Below are 24,920 nucleotides of genomic sequence, written 5' to 3'. Positions count from 1 at the left end.
CGTGCTTGAGCTCACGTGCCCGACGAGTCCGGTATGTTATATGTTGTTCTTCCGAGCCAATGCGAGGGAGCAGAGCTGTAGGTGAATTAACTAGTGTGAGAAAGAAGACAAGAAAAGGGTCGTCTTCCGGGCTCTGGTTTTTTCAGGACATTTTTCATATACAACCCTTTCTGTCGTCATACCTCAGTAATATTCCCTATTTGTTTTCAGAACTCTAGTAATCTCATATTTACAATTTAAAGGGACCTAATTGCAAAGTTGTACACCAAACCAAAAGGTACTCCTTTTATTCTACCCTCATTCTTCAAGAATTTTGAATTGTGGAATGCCCTTCTTCTCTTCTGTTTTCTCCATAAAACTCTCTCATCATCTCTCCTCACTTCCTCTCTCCTCTGCTTTACTCTCTCTCTCTCTCTCTCTCTCTCTCTGTGCACTCGTAGCCTCCGTAATGGGGACCGCCGGCGGAGGTCCAGTGATGGATCCTCACGGCGACAGGGCGGCGGTCGTGAGCGAAGGATCGCGGTCGTCCATTGCTTTTGAGACTAATGAAGGTGAAAGAACTTAGATTTTTCGATTTGGGAATATAGTTTTATTTGCTCATGCTAATTTTATTTGCTCATGCTAATTTTATTTGGGAATATAGTTTTTATTTATATATTTATTTTGCTCTTAGATTTGGGATCTTTTGGTGAAAAGCCTTCTGTTTTATTCTAGTGGTAGGGACTGTCATTCTAAAATTGGACTTCCTTTCAGTTCTGGCAACGTTTGGGTGCTGATCGATATATGAACTTTTGTGCTGATGATTTGATTTGATGTTACTTCAATATATGGCTTCTTTTTATTGGATTTGCTTGTTTAATTTGTTTCTCTCATTTTATTTTTAAGTTCAGCTATGTTGGGAATTTAAAGGCCGAAATCCCTAATGCAACGAAAAACGCAGAATAGAGAACAGTACACAAGATTTACGAGGTTCGGCAACTGCCTACGTCCTCGGGAGCCACACAGTTAATTTCTTATTTAATCTAATAAGAAATTACAAATTAAGAGCAAATCTCTAAACTGAGATTCCTCAAACAGACACTGTAGCTACAGTGTTTAATACCCACACTTAAATCCCCTCTTCTCTTTTCTCTCTCTTCTTAAATCCCTTTTCTTAATCTCCCCTCAAACCAAATGAGAGCTGGAGATTTGGGAAGTTAAATCGCTGCTGCGATTTCAAAGGGGGAACGCTTGCTGCGTTAGGGCATCCGCCGCCAGAAATAAAATCGGGGAGGAGGAGCAGCGATCTAGGGCATAGAAGAGGGGCTTTTATAGCCGAGATTCGTGAGCTGGCGACAGCCTGTCGCCAGCGGATGTCCGACGCGAGGGTGGGAGGCGAAGACGCGATGGTCGTCATCGCCTGACGCGAAGGTCGAGCGCTCGAACACCGAGGATTGCGTTCGCATAGCCGAGGGTCGCGTTCGCTCTGCCACCATCTCGTTCGTCGTCGAATTCGCTGAGTTGACGCTCGCCTTGCATCAATCTGGAGCTCGTCGGAGCTCCTCCGCCGGAGGTTTGTATCCACCCCAACTAACAATCTCCCACTTGGAGACCAAACCGACGCCGACGGGCTATCTCATCAAGTTCCTCTTCTGTGTGGCTCCGCCCTCATCATCTATGCATGAAGGCCAACTGAAGTTGCGCACAACTCCAGTTTCTGAACTGTCACCGTCTTTGTTAACATGTCTGCTGGATTCTTACTTCCTGGAATCTTTTCCAGTTTCAACACGTCATCTTCCAACAGGGATCTGATGAAGTGGTACCGAAGCGCAATATGCTTCGTTCTAGAATGAAATGCTGAATTCTTCGCCAAGTGTATCGCACTCTGACTATCACTGTGCAAAACATTCTTCTCCTGTTTGAATCCCAGCTCTGTTAACAAACCCTGAAGCCATATCATCTCTTTACTGGCTTCAGTCACTGCAACATACTCAGCTTCTGTAGTGGATAGGGTAACGATCTTCTGTACCTGTGACATCCAACTAACAGCTGTAGTTCCAATGGTGAATACATAGCCGGTGGTGCTTCTTCGATGAACAACTTCACCGCCGAAGTCTGCATCTACGTACCCTTGCACTTCTACCTCTCCCTTACCAAAGTGCAAACACTTCTGTGTTGTGCCTCGTAGATATCTCAGAATCCACTTGACCGCTTCCCAATGAGCTTTTCCTGGATTCGACATAAACCGGCTGACCACTCCCACTTCATGGCCAATGTCTGGTCTCGTACAGATCATTGCGTACATCAAGCTTCCGATAGCTGAGGCGTAAGGAACCTGAGCCATACTCTCTTTCTCTTCTTCTGACTGAGGAGACTGATCCTTCGACAGACGAAAATGACTAGCCAAGGGTGTGCTCACAGGCTTGGCGTCGCCCATGTTGAATCTCTGCAAAACACGGTTGATGTACTCCGTCTGAGATAACTGCAAGAGACCTCTCTTCTTATCTCTCGTGATTTGCATTCCAAGGATCTTCTTCGCTGGACCCAAGTCCTTCATGTCAAACTCCTTTGACAGCTGCTGCTTCAAACTCTTGATATCCTCCATATCTGCTCCTGCAACCAACATATCATCAACATACAGCAGTAGGATGATATAGCTGGACTGATATCTTTTGAAGTAGCAACAGTGGTCGGCGTTGCACTTCTGGAACCGTCAAACTTTCTGTACCACTGTCTTGGGGCTTGTTTCAGGCCATACAAGCTCTTCTTGAGTCTGCACACCAGGTTCTTCTTCTTTTCTTCTGAGAAACCTTCTGGCTGGTGCATGTATATCTCCTCTTCTAGATCTCCGTGAAGAAACGCCGTCTTCACGTCTAACTGCTCGAGATGAAGATCTTCAATTGCTACAATACTCATCACGGTCCTGATAGTATTTAGCTTCACCACGGGAGCGAAAATATCGGTGTAGTCAATTTCTTCCTTCTGCTGGAAACATTTGACAACCAGTCGGGCTTTATATCTTCCGGAACCATCCTGCTCCTCTTTCACCCGGTACACCCATTTGTTGTGGAGTGCCTTCTTACCCGTGGGCAACTCAGCTAGTTCCCACGTCTGGTTTGATATGAGAGACTTCATCTTATCTTTCATTGCAAGCTCCCACTTGCTCGCATCTCCACACTGACAAGCTTCATCAAAGCTTTCAGGCTCCCCATCATCTGTCAACAACAGATAGTTCATGTATCTCCTGTTGGGTACAGGAGGACGAGAAGATCTTCTTAATATCGGAGCTGGTGTGTCGGGCTCCTGCGCACCATCTTGTCCAATAGGCTCTTCTTGCTGAGGACCCTCTGCATTGGGTTCTTCCGAGAGGTTACTCGAGACATCATCTGCATCTACAAATATTGACTCGCTCTCTGAGTCATCTGTCTTGTGCATGTCCTTGTACATCACCTTCTCGTTGAATATCACATCTCTGCTCCGGATCACCTTCTTGTTTTCGTTGTCCCAAATGCGGTAGCCGAACTCATCTTCACCATAGCCGATGAAAGTGCATTTCTTTGACTTGGGATCAAGCTTATTCCTGCCTTGATCACTAATATGCACGTAAGCTACACAACCGAAAACTTTAAGATGTGAGAGTTTTACCTCCTTTCCGCACCATACCTCCTCTGGTATTCTGTGCTCCAATGGAACCGATGGACCTCGGTTGATCAAATAAGCTGCTGTGTTGACCGCTTCTGCCCAGAACTGCTTCGGTAGGCCTGATTGTACTCGAATGCTTCTGGCTCTCTCTGATTTTGCTGAGGCGTACCGGGCACGGTTCTCTCCATTCTGATTCCGTGCTCATAGCAGAACTTCTTGAATCCGGTGTCTTCATATTCACCGCCATTGTCGGTCCTGAGCTTCTTTATTCTCAGACCGGTTTTATTTTCGACCATAGCTTTCCATCTCCTGAAAGCCTCAAATACTTCTGACTTATGCTTCAGAAAGTAAACCCACACTTTCCGAGTGTGATCATCGATAAAAGTCACGAAGTAGTGTTTCCCACCAATCGACGCAGTGGTGGTTGGTCCCCAAACATCTGAGTGAACGAGCTCTAGCTTCTGCTTCCTGGGGGTTCTGCCACTTGTCTGAAAGCTGACTCTCTTCTGCTTTCCAAGTATACATTCTTCACACATATCCATCTCCACTGACTGCAGTCCTGGGAGTTTTCCCTTTGTATGCATGATTTTCATCCCCTTGTAACTGAGATCAAACAACGTGCACTTGCTGTCATATACAGGGTATCAGTCTTCTTACCTCGGGTAATTGTCATTGCGCCCTTTGAGATCTTCCAATCATCTCCATGGAAGGTTGTGGTGTATCCTTCGCCAGCCAACTGGCCTACGGATATTAAATTCTTTCTCAGGTCGGGAATATGCCTGACATCCTTCAGCTCCCATACTGACCCGTTCAACTTAATTTTCACCACGCCTTTGCCCACTATAGCACACGGTTGATCATCACCAAGATATACGTATCCAAGTTTTCCGGGGGTATACTTCTCGAAGAATTCTTTCTGAGAGGTAGCATGGAACGACGCTCCTGAATCTAACACCCAAGATTCCTCCTTGCTCTCCAAAGAGCATATCAATGCGTCGTCTCCTCCTGAAGTGGATGTGACATTCACCTCTGCCTTTGCCTCCTTCTCTTTCTGTGCACTCTTGCACTGATTCTTGTAATGCCCGGTCTTTCCACAATTCCAACACTCGATAGCCTTCGAGCTGTTGCTTGGATTCCTTGATTTGGACCTCCTGTCCTTTGATCTACCTCTGAAGTTTGATTTTCCTCGTCCGTTTCCTCTGGTTGAATTTCTACCTCTTGACTCTGTATGCAATACTGAAGAGGTTGTAGCTTCACCCGTTTCTCTCCGTCGGATCTCCTCACTGAGAACCAAATCACGAACGTCGCCGAACTTCAACTTTTTCTTTCCCGATGAGCTACTCACTGCCGTGACTGTAGCGTTCCAACTCTCTGGTAGGGAAGACAAAAGTATCAACGCCCGGACTTCATCATCAAACTCAATCTCAACAGAACTCAATTAGGTTGTAACCGTATTAAGTTCATTGAGGTGTTGTGCTACTGACGCGCCTTCCGCCATTTTAAGATTGAATAACTGCCGCATCAAATGAACTTTGTTCGCGGCTGATGGCTTCTCATACATGTTTGAAAGTGCTGCCATAAGACCTGCTGTGGTCTTCTCCTTCGCTATGTTGAACGCAACATTGCGAGTCAACGTCAATCTGATAACTCCGAGGGCTTGTCTATCTAGAAGGTTCCACTCTTCTTCCTTCATAGAATCTGGCTTCTTCCCCGATAGAATTTCTTATTTAATCTAACAAGAAATTACAAATTAAGAGCAAATCTCTAAACTGAGATTCCTCAAACAGACACTGTAGCTACAGTGTTAATACCCACACTTAAATACCCTCTTCTCTTTTCTCTCTCTTCTTAAATCCCTTTTCTTAATCTCCCCTCAAACCAAATGAGAGCTGGAGATTTGGGAAGTTAAATCGCTGCTGCGATTTCAAAAGGGGAACGCTTGCTGCGTTAGGGCATCCGCCGCCAGAAAGAAAATCGGGGAGGAGGAGCAGCGATCTAGGGCATAGAAGAGGGGCTTTTATAGCCGAGATTCGTGAGCTGGCGACAGCCTGTCGCCAGCGGATGTCCGACGCGAGGGTGGGAGGCGAAGACGCGATGGTCGTCATCGCCTGACGCGAAGGTCGAGCGCTCGAACACCGAGGATTGCGTTCGCATAGCCGAGGGTCGCGTTCGCTCTGCCACCATCGCGTTCGTCGTCGAATTCGCTGAGTCGACGCTCGCCTTGCATCAATCTGGAGCTCGTCGGAGCTCCTCCGCCGGAGGTTTGTATCCACCCCAACTAACAAGCTATATGTAGAAATTGATTATTTTAGCTGTTAGTCTCTCGTATCTTCAATAAGACCGCAATAGTCCCTCAAATCCCAAGGGGTGTTTTAATTTGGTCCCTTAATGACCAAAATGCCCCTCACTTCATGTTCTCCTTGGAGCCCCTCTTGTTAAAAAAACATTAGTTGAAGGGTATTTTGGTCATTAAGGACCTAATTGTAAGACGCTTTATGAGTTGAGGGATGTGCGCACAATTTCAAAGATTTAAGAGACTAATGTGGGAACATTGAAGATCTTAGGGACTAATATGTAAATAGCCCCTCTTTAATAATAGTACAATTTTTTTTGGCTTCTTTAAGGTCTTGTTTGGATTGAGGGGAATGAAAGTGAAGGGAAGTTAGGGGAACCATTCACCTCCATTCACCTTGTTTGGGAACACTTAGGAGGAGAAGTTAATTCATCCTAGTTCCCCTTGGTTCACCCCCTAATAGTATAAAAATTATTACCCCCAAATTGGGGTGTAACCAAGGGGAAGGGAACTCCCTTCCCTTCCCTTCCGTTCACTCAGTTTCCCTTAACTTCCCTTCACCCCCTACAAATCCAAACAGGCCCTAACTATTGACTTCCACCTTAATTACCATAAGCTCCTTTCCGTCTTAGGAAAACTGCTACAGATTTGATGATTACTTTTTATTATATCTAATGCCAAAATGATTTTTTCTACCAGCGCTAGTGTTTCAATATGAAATTTTATTATTTTCTAGCTGAAGGGAGGATTTTTTTTTTACATACCTTTAGTATCTAAAGTAGTGATATGGTTATTTTATTCTTTAAATATTTTCTATGTTACTTATGTACTTCTAGTATAAAGCCATACTCGCACCCATACCAAAACTCTTTGGACACCCCTTGCATATATGCATATATTTATTCAGACATGTATTCCATTACACAGTGCATGTTTCAATTTTAAACACTAGCCATACACTTTTGAGGCATATATCCTACACTTCACATCGACTTCTTGAAAATAATTGGGCTTAAGTCACGTACCGAATTTTGATTTTGAAAGGGACGTGTGGATGTCTAGTTCAAAAACTAACGATTTTTCAATTTATAATCCACATAATAAATGAAACATAAAAATGTTATAGGAATTTTAATTCTCATCCTTGTTCTCATAGAAATTATTTATTCCAATATATAATATATGTTTATGTAGATATTTATATAGTCGTGCTTGTTCTCATATAAATTATTAATTCCAATATATAATATATGTTTATGTAAATATGTACATAGCCGTGTCCTCGTACCTACCTCTTATAAACTTGTCGTGTCCCATACCCGTACCCAAGGGTATTGATAGCGGATAGCATCGCATAGCATTGAGGTATCGTTAAGGCTATTTGGGGCTATTGCAGCAAAATAACGGTAAAAAACGCAAATCTAAATAGCGGTCTTGTTTTGATATGTATAAATACTCAAAAAAAAATTAAAGAAAAATTAGAAAATCTAAAAGTGCATATTTGATGATTTAAAGGGATCCTAAACATGAAATAGACATGTAACCGTCACATAATACCGAAGATTACTAGAGGAGAGACTCGTCGTCTTGGCGAAGATGAGCTGAGCGGTGAGAGGACTGCAATAGAAGGAATCACGACGAGAGGAGGTGAGAAGAAGTGCTGAGGGAGGTGCCGGAGGTTGCAGAAACCGGCGGGAATATGTCGAAAATCACGGTAGGTGATGCAGTGGTTGTGAGTCAGGTTTAATTTTAAAAAAATAAACCTCAAACCGCTTTTAAATAGGGGTAAAAAGTGGATTTTGCCTGCACTCGTCCGCTATTCACCGCTTTTGCAAGCGGAAAACGCATATTCCGCACTTAGGTTATCGCTATTGGGCGATAGCGTAGCGGGAAGGGACTACTAACGCTATTAGCGCTGCTATTACAACGCTAATTACGGTTATTTATAACAATGCCCGTACCTATACCCATGCAACATAGAATATTTTTGATTCCATTCTGTCTTCCTGTTGACATCATTGTCTTGCAATTAACTAATTTCATGGATTATATGACTCCGTTATTTATTATATTGTAGAGGTTTCTTTTCTAATTTGGAATGTTTAGCCCATATAGCTCATGACTAGAATCTAAGTAGTATTTACTGCTTGCATAATAAATGTTACTCATTTTTCGTTTTCCGTCTATGCCTATGTTGCAGAGGTGATATGGCAAATGAATTTAAGGGAGATGGAGCCCGAAACTTATCTTGGAGTTCAAACTATGCTTACTATATCATGAAGCTGGTAAATTTTGCATGCCTTCTTGACTTCATGGGCTATGTCCCTCCGTATATAATTGATGTTGTTAATTAGTTTTAGCAGTTGTTTGTGGCTACAGTTATGAGTTTGTGCTTATTAATTTGATGTGTTGTGATTGTCTCTATGCTTTCTTTAAAGAGCATCTATTCCTCATAAAACGTAATGATCGGCATTTAAAGCTAGTGTAGGATCTCTTTAAGAGTATGTGCCAAAGCGAGAGGTTGTATTTTAGTGTATTTTATTTATTTTCTTAACGCATGCATGAATTATTGGCTTTATGTGGTGATATACTATTTGTTGCATTTTCATTTATAACTCTTGCATTATGCAGTATAAAGCTGGCATTCAGCTTTGTTCTATGTTTTTAAATTGATGGTCAATTAGATAAGCCAAGTAGCTTACAATGTCTGATGTGAATTTGATTTTCTAATGATCTAATGAATATGGTTTCTTATTTGGGAAGTATTCTTTGGAGTAATTTTTGCTTATATGGATGAGGATAGTTTATTATGCGTAGTATTATTTTGATGGTAGGGCTGTAGCTCATTTGGAATGGATGATTATTCAATTTTGTACTTTTAGATTTTTCTTTAATCATTCTTTTTATTATTATTTATACATATCTAAATTAGTTCGCTATTTGACTTTGCGATTTTTACCGCTATTTTGCCGTAATAACCCTAAATAGTAGTGATGCCTCACCGCTACGCGACCCTATCCACTATCAATAACTTTGATACTATGATGGTAGGGCTGTAGCTCACTTGGAATGGATGATTATTCAATTTCGTGCCATGTTTAGGGCATTGAAAAATGGATTAGTTTATTGATCCTGAGGTTGTCTCTTCTTGAATTATTCATATCGATATCACTTGTCCTAACTGTTGCATTTTAGGGGCTTACATTGCTCACAAACAAACCATCTCAACCGATTCTTTTTCATTTTATCATCAATATGAGTAACCTTTAACGTTCCACTAATGCAAATATTCCTAGAATTCATATTGAGAAGAAGACCGACAAAAGATTGAAAAGTGAGAGCAAAAGCTCATCATAAAACAACCAGACATGAGAGAAAGCCAAAACGATCGGACAAAACGTAAATCAGCTTTCTTCTTTGAAAAACCTGCTCCAATGTCATGTCAAATTTGGAGGAGTATTATGAGGAACATGTTTGAGGAAAGAAAGAAAATGCAGTTGTTTCTTATATTAAGCAAGGCATGAGAACCTTTATACATAGCATACATTTTGTATGTGTAATGTGCTAATGGCAAATAGTAATGCTTCTTGTTTCTTGATTTCTACGTCCAAATTTACTTCTTCCATATTGGCATTTTCTTTCTTAGTGGTTTTTTATTTTTGAGAACTATGTATTTTTTTCCTTTTTTTCTTCTTGAAGCGCCCTTGAACACCTATAGTGGTACTTGGAAGGATGGGTTGACAGCGATGGAGCATAATAAATCATTAAAATAGAATCATGTAAATATAATGACAAATATTGTTTGTCAACAAAAAGAGTACCCATTTTAGTTATGATAATTAAACATTTAAACGTTTCCTTTTTCTAAATTATCCTAAAGTTTTACCACTTTCTCAAATAAATATCTTATATATTTTTTGGTAGATTAATTTCTCAAATTTTATGGTGTTTAGAGATTAATATCATCATGCTAACTTTTCTTTAAAGAATTTGTCAAAACATCATTGCATGACATTTACTTGGCAGTATTTCAATGTTTTCTCTTATTGAAAAAAATCTACCATGCATCTCATCTTCCTCTTTCAACTCCACTGTTATTACTTGAAACTCAAAACTCCTCTCTTGTATTGGTGTACCTTAACCGTACCTTCCTTCTTTTCAAAACAATTTCCTAGAACCAGGTAATTTAACGAAATCTATATTCAAAAAATCAAAAAAACTATTTTCACCATCACACTTCTCCTATAAAGATTAGGTCTAATGGCCTTATTACTCTAGAAAATTTACTACGAAACCCTCTATAGTCTAATAAATGATGGAGGCATTATCAATAAAAACTTCAATTTTATTTGGAATTCTATCACTCTAAATAAAGTTAAATCTTCTTTTATATCTACTCAAAGAGGAGGAGATCACGTACCAAGGAAAATCTAATTAAAAAGGGTTGGAGTGGGGACCATGTTGCTTTCTTTGCAAGTCACATGTAGAATCTGATGAACATTTATTCTTTCTTGCTAATATTCTCTTGAAGCTGGAAATTTTAGAAAGATAAGTTGTTGATTATTGATCATTAGTCATCTTCTCTTCGAGATGTAATTGATTTTAATGGATAATTTGTAACCAATACCAATACGCATAAGCTCTGGATAGTCTTTTCTCCTGCATTCTGTTAGTGCCTTAAGGCGGGCTTGGAAGAATTTTATTTTTAATGAGCCAAACACTCCACCACAGAAGTTGGCTTCTTATATTGCCTACTTTGTAAAGTTTTAGGCATTGAGTTCAAGCAGAATGAGGACAACTGTGCTAAAGGAGATCGCGAAAGAGAGGGGTTTCAACAATCTTCTTTAAAGTGATGATTTGGTGGGAGATAACTTCTAAGCTTATGTGCTCTCTTGTTCTTTTTTTGTAACAATATTATTGAGACGATGACAAAGGCAACAATAATAGAGCATTTATCGCAATATTTGAGGTCGGCTAAATGAATATTATTCTTCCATTCTATAATGACCATCTCCTCCGTTAAATTTGAGACGCTTAAATATTTTTTTAGCTTGGAGCTGGGTCTATTAGTCCATGATTTACATTTTGGTTTATTGTTATCATTGTTGTATTCTGACTTCTTGTTAGAGGAAAATAAACCCTTTAAACCTATGTAATGCAATACACTATATTGCACAGGTCGGGATGCGGACACAGGTGGGGATACAAGACACAATAAATTAGTAAAAGATATGAAATAGAGCACGACTATATATACGCGTATTGAAATTAGTGATTTATATAAGATTGATATTATTATTTTCATTCACATACTAAGAGAAATTAAATTTCTATGAAATTTTTATGTTTCTTTTAGTAAGTAGAGTATAAATTTGAAAATCACTTGTTATTGAACTAAAAATCAAAGTGGCCCTTTAAAATCATACTTATGAACTGGGTATGGTTTCAAACAAACCCGATGCAAGTTCAACGAATTGCATAATTGAGGTCAAGTGTGAGATATGCGTCCACAAAGTGTATCACGAGTGTTTAAAACTGAACATTTATTATATATTTGATTGAGTACATGTTTGTAAATAAATGCATATATTCAAGAATTGTCCACAGACTGTTGGACACTGACGCGGATACGAGGAGTGTCGGACACGGATATGAGAGTTGAGATGGACAGAGAGTTAAGATGATGTGTCCAGGTAACTTAGGCGATAAATGATGACTTTGTTCGCTCCTTATCCTTGTAAGAGTCCGGATTTGGTTTTCTCTAATTCAGATAGATGTGAGATACAACAATGATTTTTTGTTCTCAATAAATGTTAAATATACTTTTCAACATGCCATCTTGCCTTATTTTTACCTCAGAAAAAATTAACAAAAAACTTAAAACTATGTAATGTAGAAAAAAAATAGCAATTTTTTGCACTCATCTAAAAAATCACTAAAAAAAATTCTAAATTGGAAGTAAAGGCAGAAAACCGAGGGTACCGAGATGGTGAAAAAAGAGGAGGAAATTAGCGAGTTAAGATAGAGGTTAGAGGAGTTGCTACTAGCCTACTAGAGAGGGGCTTGGTGGGAAGAATATGAATGGATAAAATAGTTGTTTTCCATTCGTTAAACTTAGCTTTGCTAGATCTTTCTGATAAAATTTGGGATATTTGTTTGTCAAAAAACCTAAAGGATATTCCTTTGAAAGGTGACATTGGATTATCTAATAACAATTAATCCTATAAATATTCTTATTATGGATAGCTAAGATATATTGCCATAATTTGGGCTGCTCATTCTTTTTAAAATTAAGTAATAAGATTTTACGTGACTTTTCTTAAATAGCCACAGTTCATCAATGATCAAGGTAAATCAATCAAATAGTGTATGACATTTACTTCCAATCTCAAGATAATATTATAGTATGTATATGAGCATGGCGGTTGTGATAGCTTCCCATTAAGAATGAACTTGCAAAATACTCTTCTTTTTTAGATCTACAACAGTATGCTTCTAGCTTGGGGATGGAGTAAGGTGATTCACATCCCTATACTGGAAAAGGAAGTATGTGAAGGTCGAGAGTTTTCTCCAAAATCTTCTTTGATTAGCAAAAACACCTTTTATACATTAACTCCTGCCTTTACGTGAATGTTTTCTTCTATTGATCCACAACAGGAAGGATGTGACGCTGGATCGATGATAAATGTCAAGTCATATATTTTTATATGCGAGAAAGCATAAACTCTGACAAAGGATATAAATAGAATACGACAGCTACATGTCAAATTCCTTAGAAGAATTATATAAAGATACGATAACGCCCATGGAGGCAGGCCTTTTATGTATGATATCAGATATTGGATATGAGCTACCACCTCATTTAACATAAAAAGCTATCAAAAGATAAAATTGGCGAGCTACACACCTTTTGATATGAGTAGTAGGGTGCGACACGACACTATTGTATATGTTGGTAGAGCCCAGTCTAGTAAAGGCATATGTGTCTCACAAGTTTGGACCATGTTAAAGTTGTACTAAAATCACATCTAGCCTATGTAAACTTTGGCATATATTGCTTTACATTTTTATGAACCAAACATCTTTTTTTTTCACATCTAGCCTATGTAAACTTTGGCATATATTGCTTTACATTTTTATGAACCAAACATCTTTTTTTTTAATGTAGCTGGTAAAATCTTTAAAAGTTTAAAGCGCACTGACATGCAAGTTTTTGTTCTTTGGATTTGGCATAGCTTCAATGTCTCTGATGCATGTCTGGAAAGTAGCATACAAGTGCTGATGCTCGGACATGTATCAAACATGGACAAAAGACTTGCTTTAAAATACATGTGCTTTATAGATTTTACCAAATTGATATGGTTTATCATGAAAAGGTTTGATTCATGCAGCATGCTGTAAAAGTTAAGTCGATGATAATGGGAATAAATAGTTTCTGAGTGTAGAAAATTTCTGCTTAATTTTTTTATTTTGCGTCATGGTCTAGTGTCTTCTCATCTAGAAATAGATCATGACCCCAATGACGATAAAAGCTTGAGTAAGTTGCTGGATATGATTCCCTAGGTGTACTGAGAGGAGAGACACACCAGAGATACCGTAGCTTGATGAAATGGGCTGAACAGTGGAAAGTGAGAGATTGCATAATATTTACGTTTTTTAATGCATTTCTACATTGGTATTTAGCAAAAAATTACATGTCAATGGAAGTTTCTTGTATATCTAAAAATTTTTGTGACTTTTTCTAGTTTTTCATATTTATCATCTTGCCTTTTACATGTGAGCTGCATGTACCTATTCTATAAGAGTTCTACCATTGTGATGGTCTTAATTAAGTGGAATTGTTGATTGTTCAGAGGATGTTGTTTTTTTCGGAATTAAGGGACCTGAGTGCCAAATAAGCCTTTACTTGTGATGTTGTTGGCATTGCAGAGTTTTCTTATTATATGGAGCTGTCAAAATATTAAAATAATATATTTTTTTCAGATGCTTGTAGTTTGATCTACTTCAGAAAATGTGATGGTTCCAAATTTTGCATTGGCTAAGGGGGTTATCTTATTGTTATCTGTAACGTTATAACTGAAAAATATCCCAATATAATGTTTTTGCTTTTGATTTTCATACTATTCTTTCCACACATCTCCCAAATCCTGAGCTATGCGAATAATACAGATGTACTGTGCCACTTAAGTGTGTCTTATGTGTAAAAATGTTTTATTCTCATATGAGAGGCGGTGATGAGATTGCGGGGGTTTTGGGATTCTAAGACAGTCTAGTCCAACGCTGAAGGATTATGTAATAGCAGTTTATTTGCTTTACTGTAAATATAAATATAACTTGTCTATGTCTTTCAGGGACCAAGTCAATTCTCCAACATAACATGATATTAGAGTTTTATTTGATTTCCTGTCTTACGCTCATCTCTCAACACAATATCATCCTTTTATCTCTTTTACCCACTCTAATCCTGTTCCTAAGTCTGTCAAAAGCATTGTCAAATCAAGTTAGTGAAAAGCTATAGAAGATGAGATGAGAGCGCTGGAGCATGGATCGTGGTTCTTTTCTTTTGACCATAGCTGAACCATTAGTTTATCATAATTAACTAAAGCAAAGAGAATAGCGTATTCTAGTTCTCATTCATTACCTCTGTTTTGTCGGATGCTGTGTTTTTTTATATTTAAATGGAAATTATTTATTAAATATTTATTGATTCCTAGTTTAAGTTATGAAATAGTGCATGTTAAGGTGCTTGTTACCATATTGTACTAGCTGGGTCCCTGCATGAATGATCTGGAGGTAGATCAAATCTAGTGTATGTTGTTACGTTATTATCCTTGCTAGTTGTTGTTTATAAGAAAAACAAGCCAGCAAGAATTTAATTGATCATTAAACATTCCTAAGGAAGCATTGGTGAAGGCTTTATACAAGCTGACCTTGTCTTTGAATCCTTGCAGGTATGAGCTTCCAGTCTCTTTTCGATGGAGTAAGATATACCTTCATATATGTTCCAATTGACATGTTTCTAGACCATGTTAAGTTATTTGTTCCTTAATTTGTAACAGCTGGACAAAAGAGAGGCTGATGATCCCTGCCAGTACCTTCCAGCTATACGGACCCCAGGCAAGCACATTAGTTTTGGTTTGCAATCTAAGACGTGTGCGCTTCTAATTTTATTAATTATGCACTGCCAATGACCTGTATAGGTGAAACTGGTCAATCGGTTGAGACCCGAACTGCATGCTGCAACGTCAGAACATTGTCTGACAGGAATGCATGCTTTACTTGCAACAGCATACAAGAAGCACAAGCTCAGACGGTCAAAGGGACACTTTTGGTAATGTGTGTGCATCGTTTATGGCTTGCTCTTCTTGATCGCTCATGAGGTCGCATGCGAAGGAGACTATTCTGAAGGGTGGATTGGGCTTTTCTCCAGGTCTTTCAGGATTTCGGGTATTGATTTGGCTGCTAACTGACCCCCAATTGAGCTCTTGTGGTGATTGGCGATCATGGATGAGATTATTCTGCCAGTGAACTGTAATTTTCTTGCAGAAGAGGACAACCGAAGGAGACCAAGGGAGTCTGGGATTGAAGGGGAAAAGGTTGGGCAGGTGACAAGTAGGATGGAGGAGATATCTTAAACTAGAAAACTATCATGAAAAAGACTAGTAAGATGAAGGGGATATCTAAAATTTCTGAGGGGTGGTGACAACAGTCATTGCTGGGGAATTGACATAACTGCAGCAGCGAGGTTATCACTTGTTAGATACCTGCGGAGGGAGAATATCTTTCCTGAGGCTTGACGAACCTGAATTCCACTACTACATGAAGCCTGGAGACTGTAAGTTTGGTGCGAGTTTCATCATCCTAATCCCAAATTGTGTCTTAAGTCCACTGGGTCTTCCCTTGCGTCCTGTAAGTTGACTGTAATCGATAGGCCTCATTGGCTAGTCCTGTGCCTTCCGGTTTGTTATGAAGTCCTAAACCTTTGTTACTGACGCAATAAATTTATTGGGCTCAGTACCTCTTGCAACTCCACAGTTTAATCGCATTGAGTCCCGGAACTGTGAAGCTCGAGCAACAAGCGAGGCGATTAAACACCAGGATAGTGAAGCAGAAGCAACACATGAGATGATTAAACCCCAGAGTTCTGGAGATGGAGCAACAAGCGAGGCACTAAACCCAAGACTCGTGAAGCTGGAGAAACACATGAGGTGATTAATCCTTAGCATTGTGATGCTGGAGCAACAAATGAGGCGATTCAACCCGAGAATTGTGGTACTGGAGCAGCAAATGAAGGCTACCCGCAATGTGTAAATCCAGGAATATGTTCCAGCAATCAAATGCTGTGACTATTATGAGAACATAATCCGAGCACTCAACACCTAGACCTGACCCCAGAGCCACATCAGCAGCCTCTTGTGGCGTTCAGCTTGAAGTCGGAAAATCTCATCAATGAGACGGAGGTGATCATCGAGGAGGAAAAGAGTGGAAGCTTCGTATGTCGAAGAATGTTGAATTGTCGACAATGCCCTTGGATGAGGTATATTGGATATTTGATGCGATGAATTTTATTGTTAAAAGTTCAGTATTTCTTTCTTTTATTGTATTTTCTCAATATTAGTCCCCCAAATCTTTATTATTTTGAGATTAGACCCTCAAATAATTGAAATTACTGTTAGATCCCCCATTATCATAGATTATTTCAACTTTTCTGGTAGCCTTGCTTTTTTCTGCGTAAACTCTTGGTATAATTTTCATGGAGTAATAAAGATAAAAGTAAAAAAAGATCAATCACTTGTTGGAATTTGGTAATGAAACTTCTTTTGCAAGTCAAAATACTTTTAAGATCAATGCCTTGAGTTGATGAAAGAACTCAGTTGGGGGCGCCGACTTTTGAGGAAGGTAATATTGATGAAAGGAATGATATTTATGGCTATCAATCCATCGTTCTCACTAAAAACACACATAAATAGTGGTAAGTTTTTGGACTATGGATTATAGACATAAGAAAATGTGTTTCTGAATACATTGGTCATTGGAAATATTGCGAAGACAAGCCACTTTGCTTGGTGTTTTAAGATTATCTTTAGATCCTTAGCAAATGCTTCCTATATCACTGTTGATTTTCCTGTTAGAAGGCCTAACAAAGTAACAGACAATTACCTTTCTGTCAACTATCACTTTGGTAATTTGCATTCATCATCACCTTCAGTTTCTTAATAGCATAATAAGGAATAGGCTAGGTGTAACATCTGCATCAATTCTAAAGTATCACGTGATTATACCAAATGAATTGCATTAAGTTATAGACTTGCTTTTTGCCCCCCTCCCCCTTCTTTCTGCTGCGAACTCTTTATTTGTGAAGGGCAGTGTTCAGTGAATTTGCTTTCTTTCTTTCTTTTCTTATTTTCCTAACAGGGAGAACCCTTATGGCTTGTGTATTCTCGTTATGGTATATGCAAATTGACATCCCAGCGGCGCAGTGATTAATGGGATAAGTCGTGAAGGCTTGTCGGAATCTTGGCAAATGACGTCTTGAAATGAAAATATCGAAGCGGAGAGATCAAATACCACATTAAGCTTCTACTTCAGGAGATGGTCTGACTCTTTGATCTGAAGACTCTCTTACTTAATAGAAAATTCAAGAGCTTCCAAATAGGGTTAATTGTGGATAGACCCCTTGTAATAAATAGCCCAGTTGTAGATAGACCCCTCCGAAGTTCTATTTAAGCGAACATTTTTACTCGGCTAAGAGTGAAAAATGTCAAGAACTTACTGCAATGCTTGCTAAAGAACATATAGTCATGTACAATAAAGAATTAAAGATTGGTTGTTTCTTTCTTTATATTAGTTGACAAAAACAGAAGTCTTTAATTGTTTTATCCCTGAAACTTGTGTAAGGAGTTGCGTTCTTTAGGCTTTATTGTTTGATCTGTTTATTTATGACTGAAGCCTTATTTTGTGGCTGCATCAAACATTTCTATGTACTAACTGTACGGGAAGCTGGTTACTGCTGGTTATCTCGGCTTTGTTGCAAGTTTATTTGCTATGTTGTGATTTTTTGCACAAGAAAATATTACATGCTTACCAGATCGCTCCAGTTGACATTGTTGTATGTATAACAGATGTACAACCGATTGCTCGATCCATTTTCTGTTGTTGAAAATATGAGTCGCAATTTAGTCAAATTCTTTAGCATTCATTATCTCCAACGGATTGACGGCTTCCATTATCTTCTTTAGTGTATTTTGCGAAGATGCTAAAGCTATAATCTACAGAACGAGGAATATTAAGTTCTCTCTGAAAAGGGAAAGAAGCTAGAAAAGGAGTGCCTCGACTAATAATCATGGCCAAATTAATCGTTGCTCTTTTAAAAGGAGAAAGACTTGGTTGTATTATATATACATTTTTTTTAATAAATAAAAAAAATGCAAATTCTAACTGCGAAATTAATAATAATTAATTTCACAAAACAACCGCGAATTGTTGGGTTTTGCACTCAATTGACAATTTTAAAAATCTCACTTCACACCCATGAACTTCGTGGGCGAAAAATCCAATTTGATACATGTACAAGGGCCGCATGCTCAAATTGGTGATCGCATTTATTTTTTCTCATAAGGCTAAAAAGCTATTTTGGTCCCTATACCCGGCCTCCATACTCAAATTGGTCTATGTACTTATTATTTTTCTCAACTTAGTATTTGTACTCCTAATAAGTGTAAACTTATTCCAATTTTAACTGTGTTAAAAACTCCGTTGAATGTGAATTGATAGGGCAACACAATCCTCACAAGATTAAAATGTCCTCATTGTGCTTACTTGCGGCTTTGCGTCCCAAAATGTTTAATTTGTAGAGACATTACTTGATTGTCGAAAAGTGCACTGTTTGCTAAGCTTTGACCACGTGCTTGTGGTATTATTTCCTTTTATTAATTTATTCTCTTTTAAAGAGTACTAGTGTGCACCCCGTACAAAGCACGGTCCGCTTTTTTTTTGTTTCCGTTATAAAAATTATTTTTAAATGCCGTGGTATTTTTCATAAATGACACAGTAATTTTTTTAAATGCCACAATATTCTGTATGCGCTACAGTGATAATGCTATAGTAATAACTTATTCATAAGCGAATATAGTTGTACAATCTAATTTCCAATTCTAGAAAAACATACTTAACAATCCTCCAACATCATATGACTACTCTGCATTTATTTGTATACATAATGGTAAATCCATCATAGCGTTCAGAGTCATAATATACATAGATTCTAAAGACTCACAAATTACTCGCTATAAGGATATTACAAACAACTAAGATAACAAATAATATCGACTACCACATCTCAAATTAAGCAGCTGCCTCATGTTATTCCAAAATTCAAAAAATGACGTATGATTCCATATCATCGCGAGCATTTGGCTTCAGCAACATTTGTAAATACATAAGAAGGTTAGTTGAATTATTTCTTTTTTCTTTTGAGAGTTATTTTTGTGAATATCTCATTTCTTGACTCTAAAAAGGATAAACATGAACCATATTAAGAAGACAATTAACAAATATCACGCTTGAATGAAACTGGTAAAGATCATACTCTATGATCATCGTCTTAAATTCTCTAGCTTAATTTACAATTTTGCAACTTTATGATGTTTTATTTCCAAGGAGAGATGCCAAACATCCTGATCTCTTGTGCATTGAAATATATTAAGGCCATGTATATGATGCTTAAACTAATATTGATACTCATGCCTTCATTGTAACTGGGATTTTGTTAGATTTGAAAATTTTGTACATGGTATTTACAATAAAAGAAAAGGGAGAAGCTTGTGCATTAAATCTCATATTCATTAAGGAGGTAAAGTAAATAGTTGACTTACAAAAACATTCAATTTTCCTGCACTTTTGCAAGCCAATATGAAGCATTGCAAGCATATCTTTCCCACCTAGTTGTACAACCTGCAATCAAATTCAAGTACATCACCTTTCATTAAAATATAGCTACATATCAATTATGATATTTATCTATTCAATAAGTTTCAAGTATAGTTTGATATGAACTAATTTATAGCTACATATCAATTATGATATTTATCTATTCAATAAGTTTCAAGTATAGTTTGATATGAACTAATTTAAGGAAGACTTAACACTGCAAATACAATCTATTCAATAAGTTTCAAGTATAGTTTGATATGAACTAATTTAAGGAAGACTTAACACTGCAAATACATTGCAGGCTACAAATTCATAAGAGATTCATATTGCTTGTCAGGGACATTTCTCTACTCTTACTCACCAGAAAAGAGAAAGTAGAAGCAAAGCGACCAACACTGGAGGCAAAACAAATAAGATATATTCATATTGTTTATTGAGAAGGCATAGACACACTACTGACAATAAAAAGAAAGAAAAAATATCAAAGATGATTGCTTTTCAGTATAGCACAGATATATAAGTTGTATTATCATTCTAGAAAAATTAAGATCTAAAATCAAATAGATTAAAAATGAATCAAGTTCACAAATTTTTCAAAATCAGATTTTACTTTCGTTACCTACCAACACTTTAATTACCAAAGATTTTATTAATCATCAAAATTTAGCTCTTGCATCTCTATAAATATGTAAAAAGAACAAACAAAATGCATAGCTTATTATAATAACCATCAAAATCTCACAAAATCAAATGTGTAATTTCTCAATTGAATATATGGAGGACACACAAAATTATCATAGAATAATTGCTATATTAACTCCATTTTCAAAAGAAGAATTTGCATAATACATGATAAACACTAAAAACATAGTTGAGTGTGATAATCAGGGACCGGATCAAGTCACCTTTGGTAAGATCATTGACAGATCAACACCAATATAGCTATTTCTAACTTGCTCCATTTGTTCAGTTAGATAAAATTTGCTTGATTATGTACCAAGCAAGACTCTCAGAGCCTCCATGATAGTGTCCCTGGGTATGTTCATGTATGGCTCCTGCAGGAAGCTGGCACTTTTAAGAGACCTTAACATGTATTATTGCGACAACTAAAAAGTCTATTTTCATCTATCTATCATACAGTAGCAGACACATCAGAAGTTGCTAGCAGATGAATTCTCTAACATTCCTTGGTGTAGCATATAACTTCAGATCTATGATTCAATGTTTCAAGCTTTAAAAAAATTGCACAATTATTGGAAATGCATGTTGTCATGATCCCGCACTATACCAAAGACCACTATGGACATTTGTTGATTATCATTATTGGAAATGCATGTTGTCATGATCCCGCACTATACCAAAGACCACTATGGACATTTGTTGATTATCATATCTAACTCTCCAACATAGCATGTAAACTAATAAAGTTCTAGGTGATACGAAAAATGTGTAAAGTAAATTTAAAAAAATACCTCCAATTTGATAAAATAAATACCTCGATATTTAAAAATCACCCATATATCCTCCTCTTCTTTACAGATGGAGTACTCGGCATTTTAGTCCAGTCTATAGCCGTCGTATTCTTCAGGCAAAGCGTGAAGGACAAAGGCGATGTAGGAAAGGGCAATAGAGGTCATTTGTGAAATAGCACATCAGGGCAAATAACAGAGGCGATGTAAGCCAACAGTCATTGTCAACATATAAACTTCTCAGACTTAAAATTCTAAACAAAAAGAAATTGAAATAGCACAATAGAGGTCATTTTTTAGAGCGTAAATACATGTAAAGATCCATTTAAAATTAAAATCCAACATTGAAATAAAATTACCATTATGTAATTGTAATCTACCAAGTGGATGCTCTGATATTAGCCATTATCATCTTCAATGTAATCAACTTCTCCACTCCCTAATTAAAAAACAAACAAAACCTATTAAAGCTACATTAGTCACGGGCTAATTCAATCACTATCTAATTCACAACCGCTATTTTTTTGCGGATACTTCTACAATGAAAACATATGCATATATATATATATATATATATATATATAAGTCAAACATGCAGATTGCTTGTTCAATTAAGTTATTGTTGAGGTAGCTCCTTTATAATGATAGTAATATTCACATCTACACTTTTGCCTGTTAGAAACACTGTAGAGAACTGAATAAATAATACAAATTTGAAGATACTTATGAACAAAAATAAAAATGTATGAAGTCGTACAACTTTTTTAGAAATTGTAAACTTAAAGTAGAGAAGGGAAGAGGATGTATAGCAGAATGTGCTACCTACTGAAACTAAAAAACGCTGCATTCATAAAGCTCAAAAAAATCTTGAAATTAATAACTCTTTTGGTGAAGGCAAATAATAGTTGGTACAAATGATAAAATCAGCTACAGATTCATGATAAAATCAGCTACAAATTCAACTTCAACCACATTCATAATTTCATATATTTGCATAGTTTTAACATAACATAATTCAAAGTTAGCATATCAAATCAAAAGTAAAATAATGAAGATCTCGGATTAAGATCAGACCTTTGTATTAGCCTGAAATTTAAGTTATATGAAGTAACTTGCATTAAAACATAAATCAAGCAAACCTCAAAAAAGGGAATCATAGAGTAATAACACTTCCTCCTCATGCAAACCATTGCCAATCAATTCAACATAAGCCCATGTCACTCCTCAACTTTCACCAAATAATTAAATAGTTAGCCCATGAAACTCCTCATATTTAATAAAAAATGATGCATGATCTACTAAAAAATAATAGTGATCATCTCTAATACTAAGAAAATAAACGACTCTAATCATTTACATAATAAACAAATGATACTAATCAGCAAATTGAAATCTTTAAAAGTGGATACAATTAGAATTCATTACATCATAGAGACACCTAAATATATAAATAGATTGTTGGATCTATGAATGATATAGGAATGATATAATTAATGCCTTGTGCCATATCATATCCAGAAAGATGGTTATTTCCAGCAGTTACAACGAAAATAAGTAGCTAATATTAATTAATTCTTCAATATATTTCCTCTAACATGTTCTAAACCCATCAAATTTTAAATAAAAATGAAATATTAATTAATTCTTCAATATATTTCCTCTAACATGTTCTAAACCCATCAAATTTTAAATAAAAATGAGAGAGGGTATAACTAATAACTAATAAATATGTTCTAAACCCATCAAATTTTAAATAAAAATGAGAGAGGGTATAACTAATAACTAATAAATTAAAAATGAAAAAAAACACATCATTTAGTTTGGAGTAATAATTTAATGTTCCATCAGATTTTATTTTTTAACAGTTCAATTGGAAGTAAAATAAATACGTTAAAATGACAAAACCCAAAAATCAAATAGACTAGTAAATAAAGTAATTTTTCTGGAAGTAATAATATTTCTCTGAACTGATTTGAAGTTTTGTTACTCTTTCTGTTCGCGGTGAAAATTGCCTTCATTGAATTCATTGCTATCTTGAATAACTGTTTTTCAGTTATAAAAGATCCGGTCTTTTTTAGATCCGGTTATAACAAAATCAAAGAAAAAGAAAAAATTACAACTTTCCTTTTACAACTTTCCTTTAGAACAAATCGCAAGATCCTGTTTTGCGGTCTCTTGCTTGTGTGGGTTCTTTGCCAACGCCGGGGTTAATCCGTGGACCACCGCGCGATCTAGATCCGGTAGTATCTACACGATTCGACGGGTATTATTCTGCGAAGGAAATAATAGCCGGGGGGGATTAGTTCACCAAGGAAATAATCGCCCTTAATTCTCGGGATCAAAGGCCAAGCTTTGATCCGGAGTATGATCTCGTGTAGATCTTAGATCTGATTTTTACCTCTCTCGAACTCCTGCCTTTTATAGACGCTCGCCGAGAATCAGATCTGAATGTTCAAGTCCTCAAGTCTTCAAAACTCCAAGCTCGATCTTCAATTCGGCAGAGTTTCGGCTCTCAAAGTTCCAACATTTTCAAATGAACAAAGGGGAGCCTATTTATAGGCTCTCTGAACTGTGCCTCATAGGTGGCTCGGCCACCGAGCCACCTATGGGTGGCTCGGCCTTGGCCGAGCCCCCCTTAGGTGTTGGGTTTTGTCATCTTTCCGTTGTATCCGTTTTTCGGTTGACTTAGACTCTGATTTGGCAGTAGATCCGATTCCTGATTTGACAGTAAATCCACTTCTGAGTTCGAGTCCGAAATGGATCTTGAGTCGATCGTGATTCGTCCGAGTCTTCCCTTGGTTGGATGACTCGTTGACTCTTCGAACCCTTGGCTTGATTTCACATGCGAATGGATGTATTCCGTTACTTGCGTGCGATTCGTCAACCTCGTCGCCTCGTTGGTTCGTCGGTTTGTGCCAAGCTATGCTAAGGGACCTATAAGCAATTTTATATGCCTACAGATACCCCCTCCAAAGTATTTCAGCCTCGTTCTTTTATAGAAGAGTCTGGAATACTTTGGATATGATTGTCCCAACCTTCAGTCGGTGTAACGGGACTTTGGAATGGCTTCCGTTCTTGATTCCTTCAATCCTCCAGGATATTCGGTGCTTTGTCGAATGTCTGTAAGAGTTCCGGTGCTGCATTTATTGTCTGACCGTTGTCGGAATTTTAAACTTAAAGTCGATTCCTGATTTTCTAATCTTTAGCTGACCATCGATTGTTGGCGTTGAGTTTTTATTTGCGACGCGTTGTTCGGCGTAGTGTTGTTAAGTTATCCTTAAGAATATTTAGAAAAAATATTCTCCAGGAACTTTTCAACCAAAAATAGGGAATAGTTTATACTCATATACCTTGTTGGAGTATTTTCTGTGCTCAAATGAGCTGAACCGGCTTGATAATGAGCCAAAAAAGGCAGTAATTCGGCTCAAAAAATCTTCTGATTTTTCCGAACATGTGGGAGAGGCAAGAATAAACCAAGGACTGAACCCTCGGTCGATTTGAAGTTGTTTCGATACTCGATTCAGCTTCAATTTGAATTCTGGTTCAAACCAGGTCTGGTCCGGTTCAACTAGGCTTGGTTCAACATTATAAAAGAGCTCTTTTTT

General features: G+C 37.4%; 1 protein-coding gene across 5 annotated transcripts; it reads left to right on the top strand.

The window, feature by feature from the left end:
• LOC109824323 lies at nucleotides 136-17,752 on the top strand. 5 transcript variants are annotated; one of them, XM_020390895.1, is made up of 6 exons: nucleotides 136-551; nucleotides 14,866-14,894; nucleotides 14,974-15,031; nucleotides 15,115-15,250; nucleotides 15,345-16,451; nucleotides 17,330-17,752. In XM_020390895.1, exons 1-5 carry the CDS (start codon nucleotides 326-328, stop codon nucleotides 15,382-15,384), a joined length of 489 nt encoding a protein of 162 aa, XP_020246484.1. In that variant the 5' UTR covers nucleotides 136-325; the 3' UTR covers nucleotides 15,385-16,451; nucleotides 17,330-17,752. The 5 variants fall into 5 exon arrangements, with proteins under 5 accessions (XP_020246484.1, XP_020246485.1, XP_020246483.1 ...); XM_020390896.1 differs by having other exon boundaries at nucleotides 137-551; nucleotides 15,115-15,245; XM_020390894.1 differs by having other exon boundaries at nucleotides 140-551; nucleotides 15,115-15,823; nucleotides 15,930-16,451.

The sequence above is a fragment of the Asparagus officinalis genome, chromosome 9 (genome assembly GCF_001876935.1).
Source record: "Asparagus officinalis chromosome 9, Aspof.V1, whole genome shotgun sequence".
NCBI lineage: Eukaryota > Viridiplantae > Streptophyta > Magnoliopsida > Asparagales > Asparagaceae > Asparagus > Asparagus officinalis.
Note: the sequence above shows the minus strand (reverse complement) of the source record. Positions and strands in the feature narration are given on the sequence as shown.

Coding starts and splice junctions, on each gene's coding strand:
- LOC109824323 (XM_020390894.1), top strand. CDS start 326: ATGCCCTTCTTCTCTTCTGTTTTCTCCATAAAACTCTCTCATCATCTC. Junction 552..14,865: donor TGCTTTTGAGACTAATGAAG/GTGAAAGAACTT, acceptor GAATCCTTGCAG/GTATGAGCTTCCAGTCTCTT. Junction 15,032..15,114: donor TCCAGCTATACGGACCCCAG/GCAAGCACATTA, acceptor TGACCTGTATAG/GTGAAACTGGTCAATCGGTT.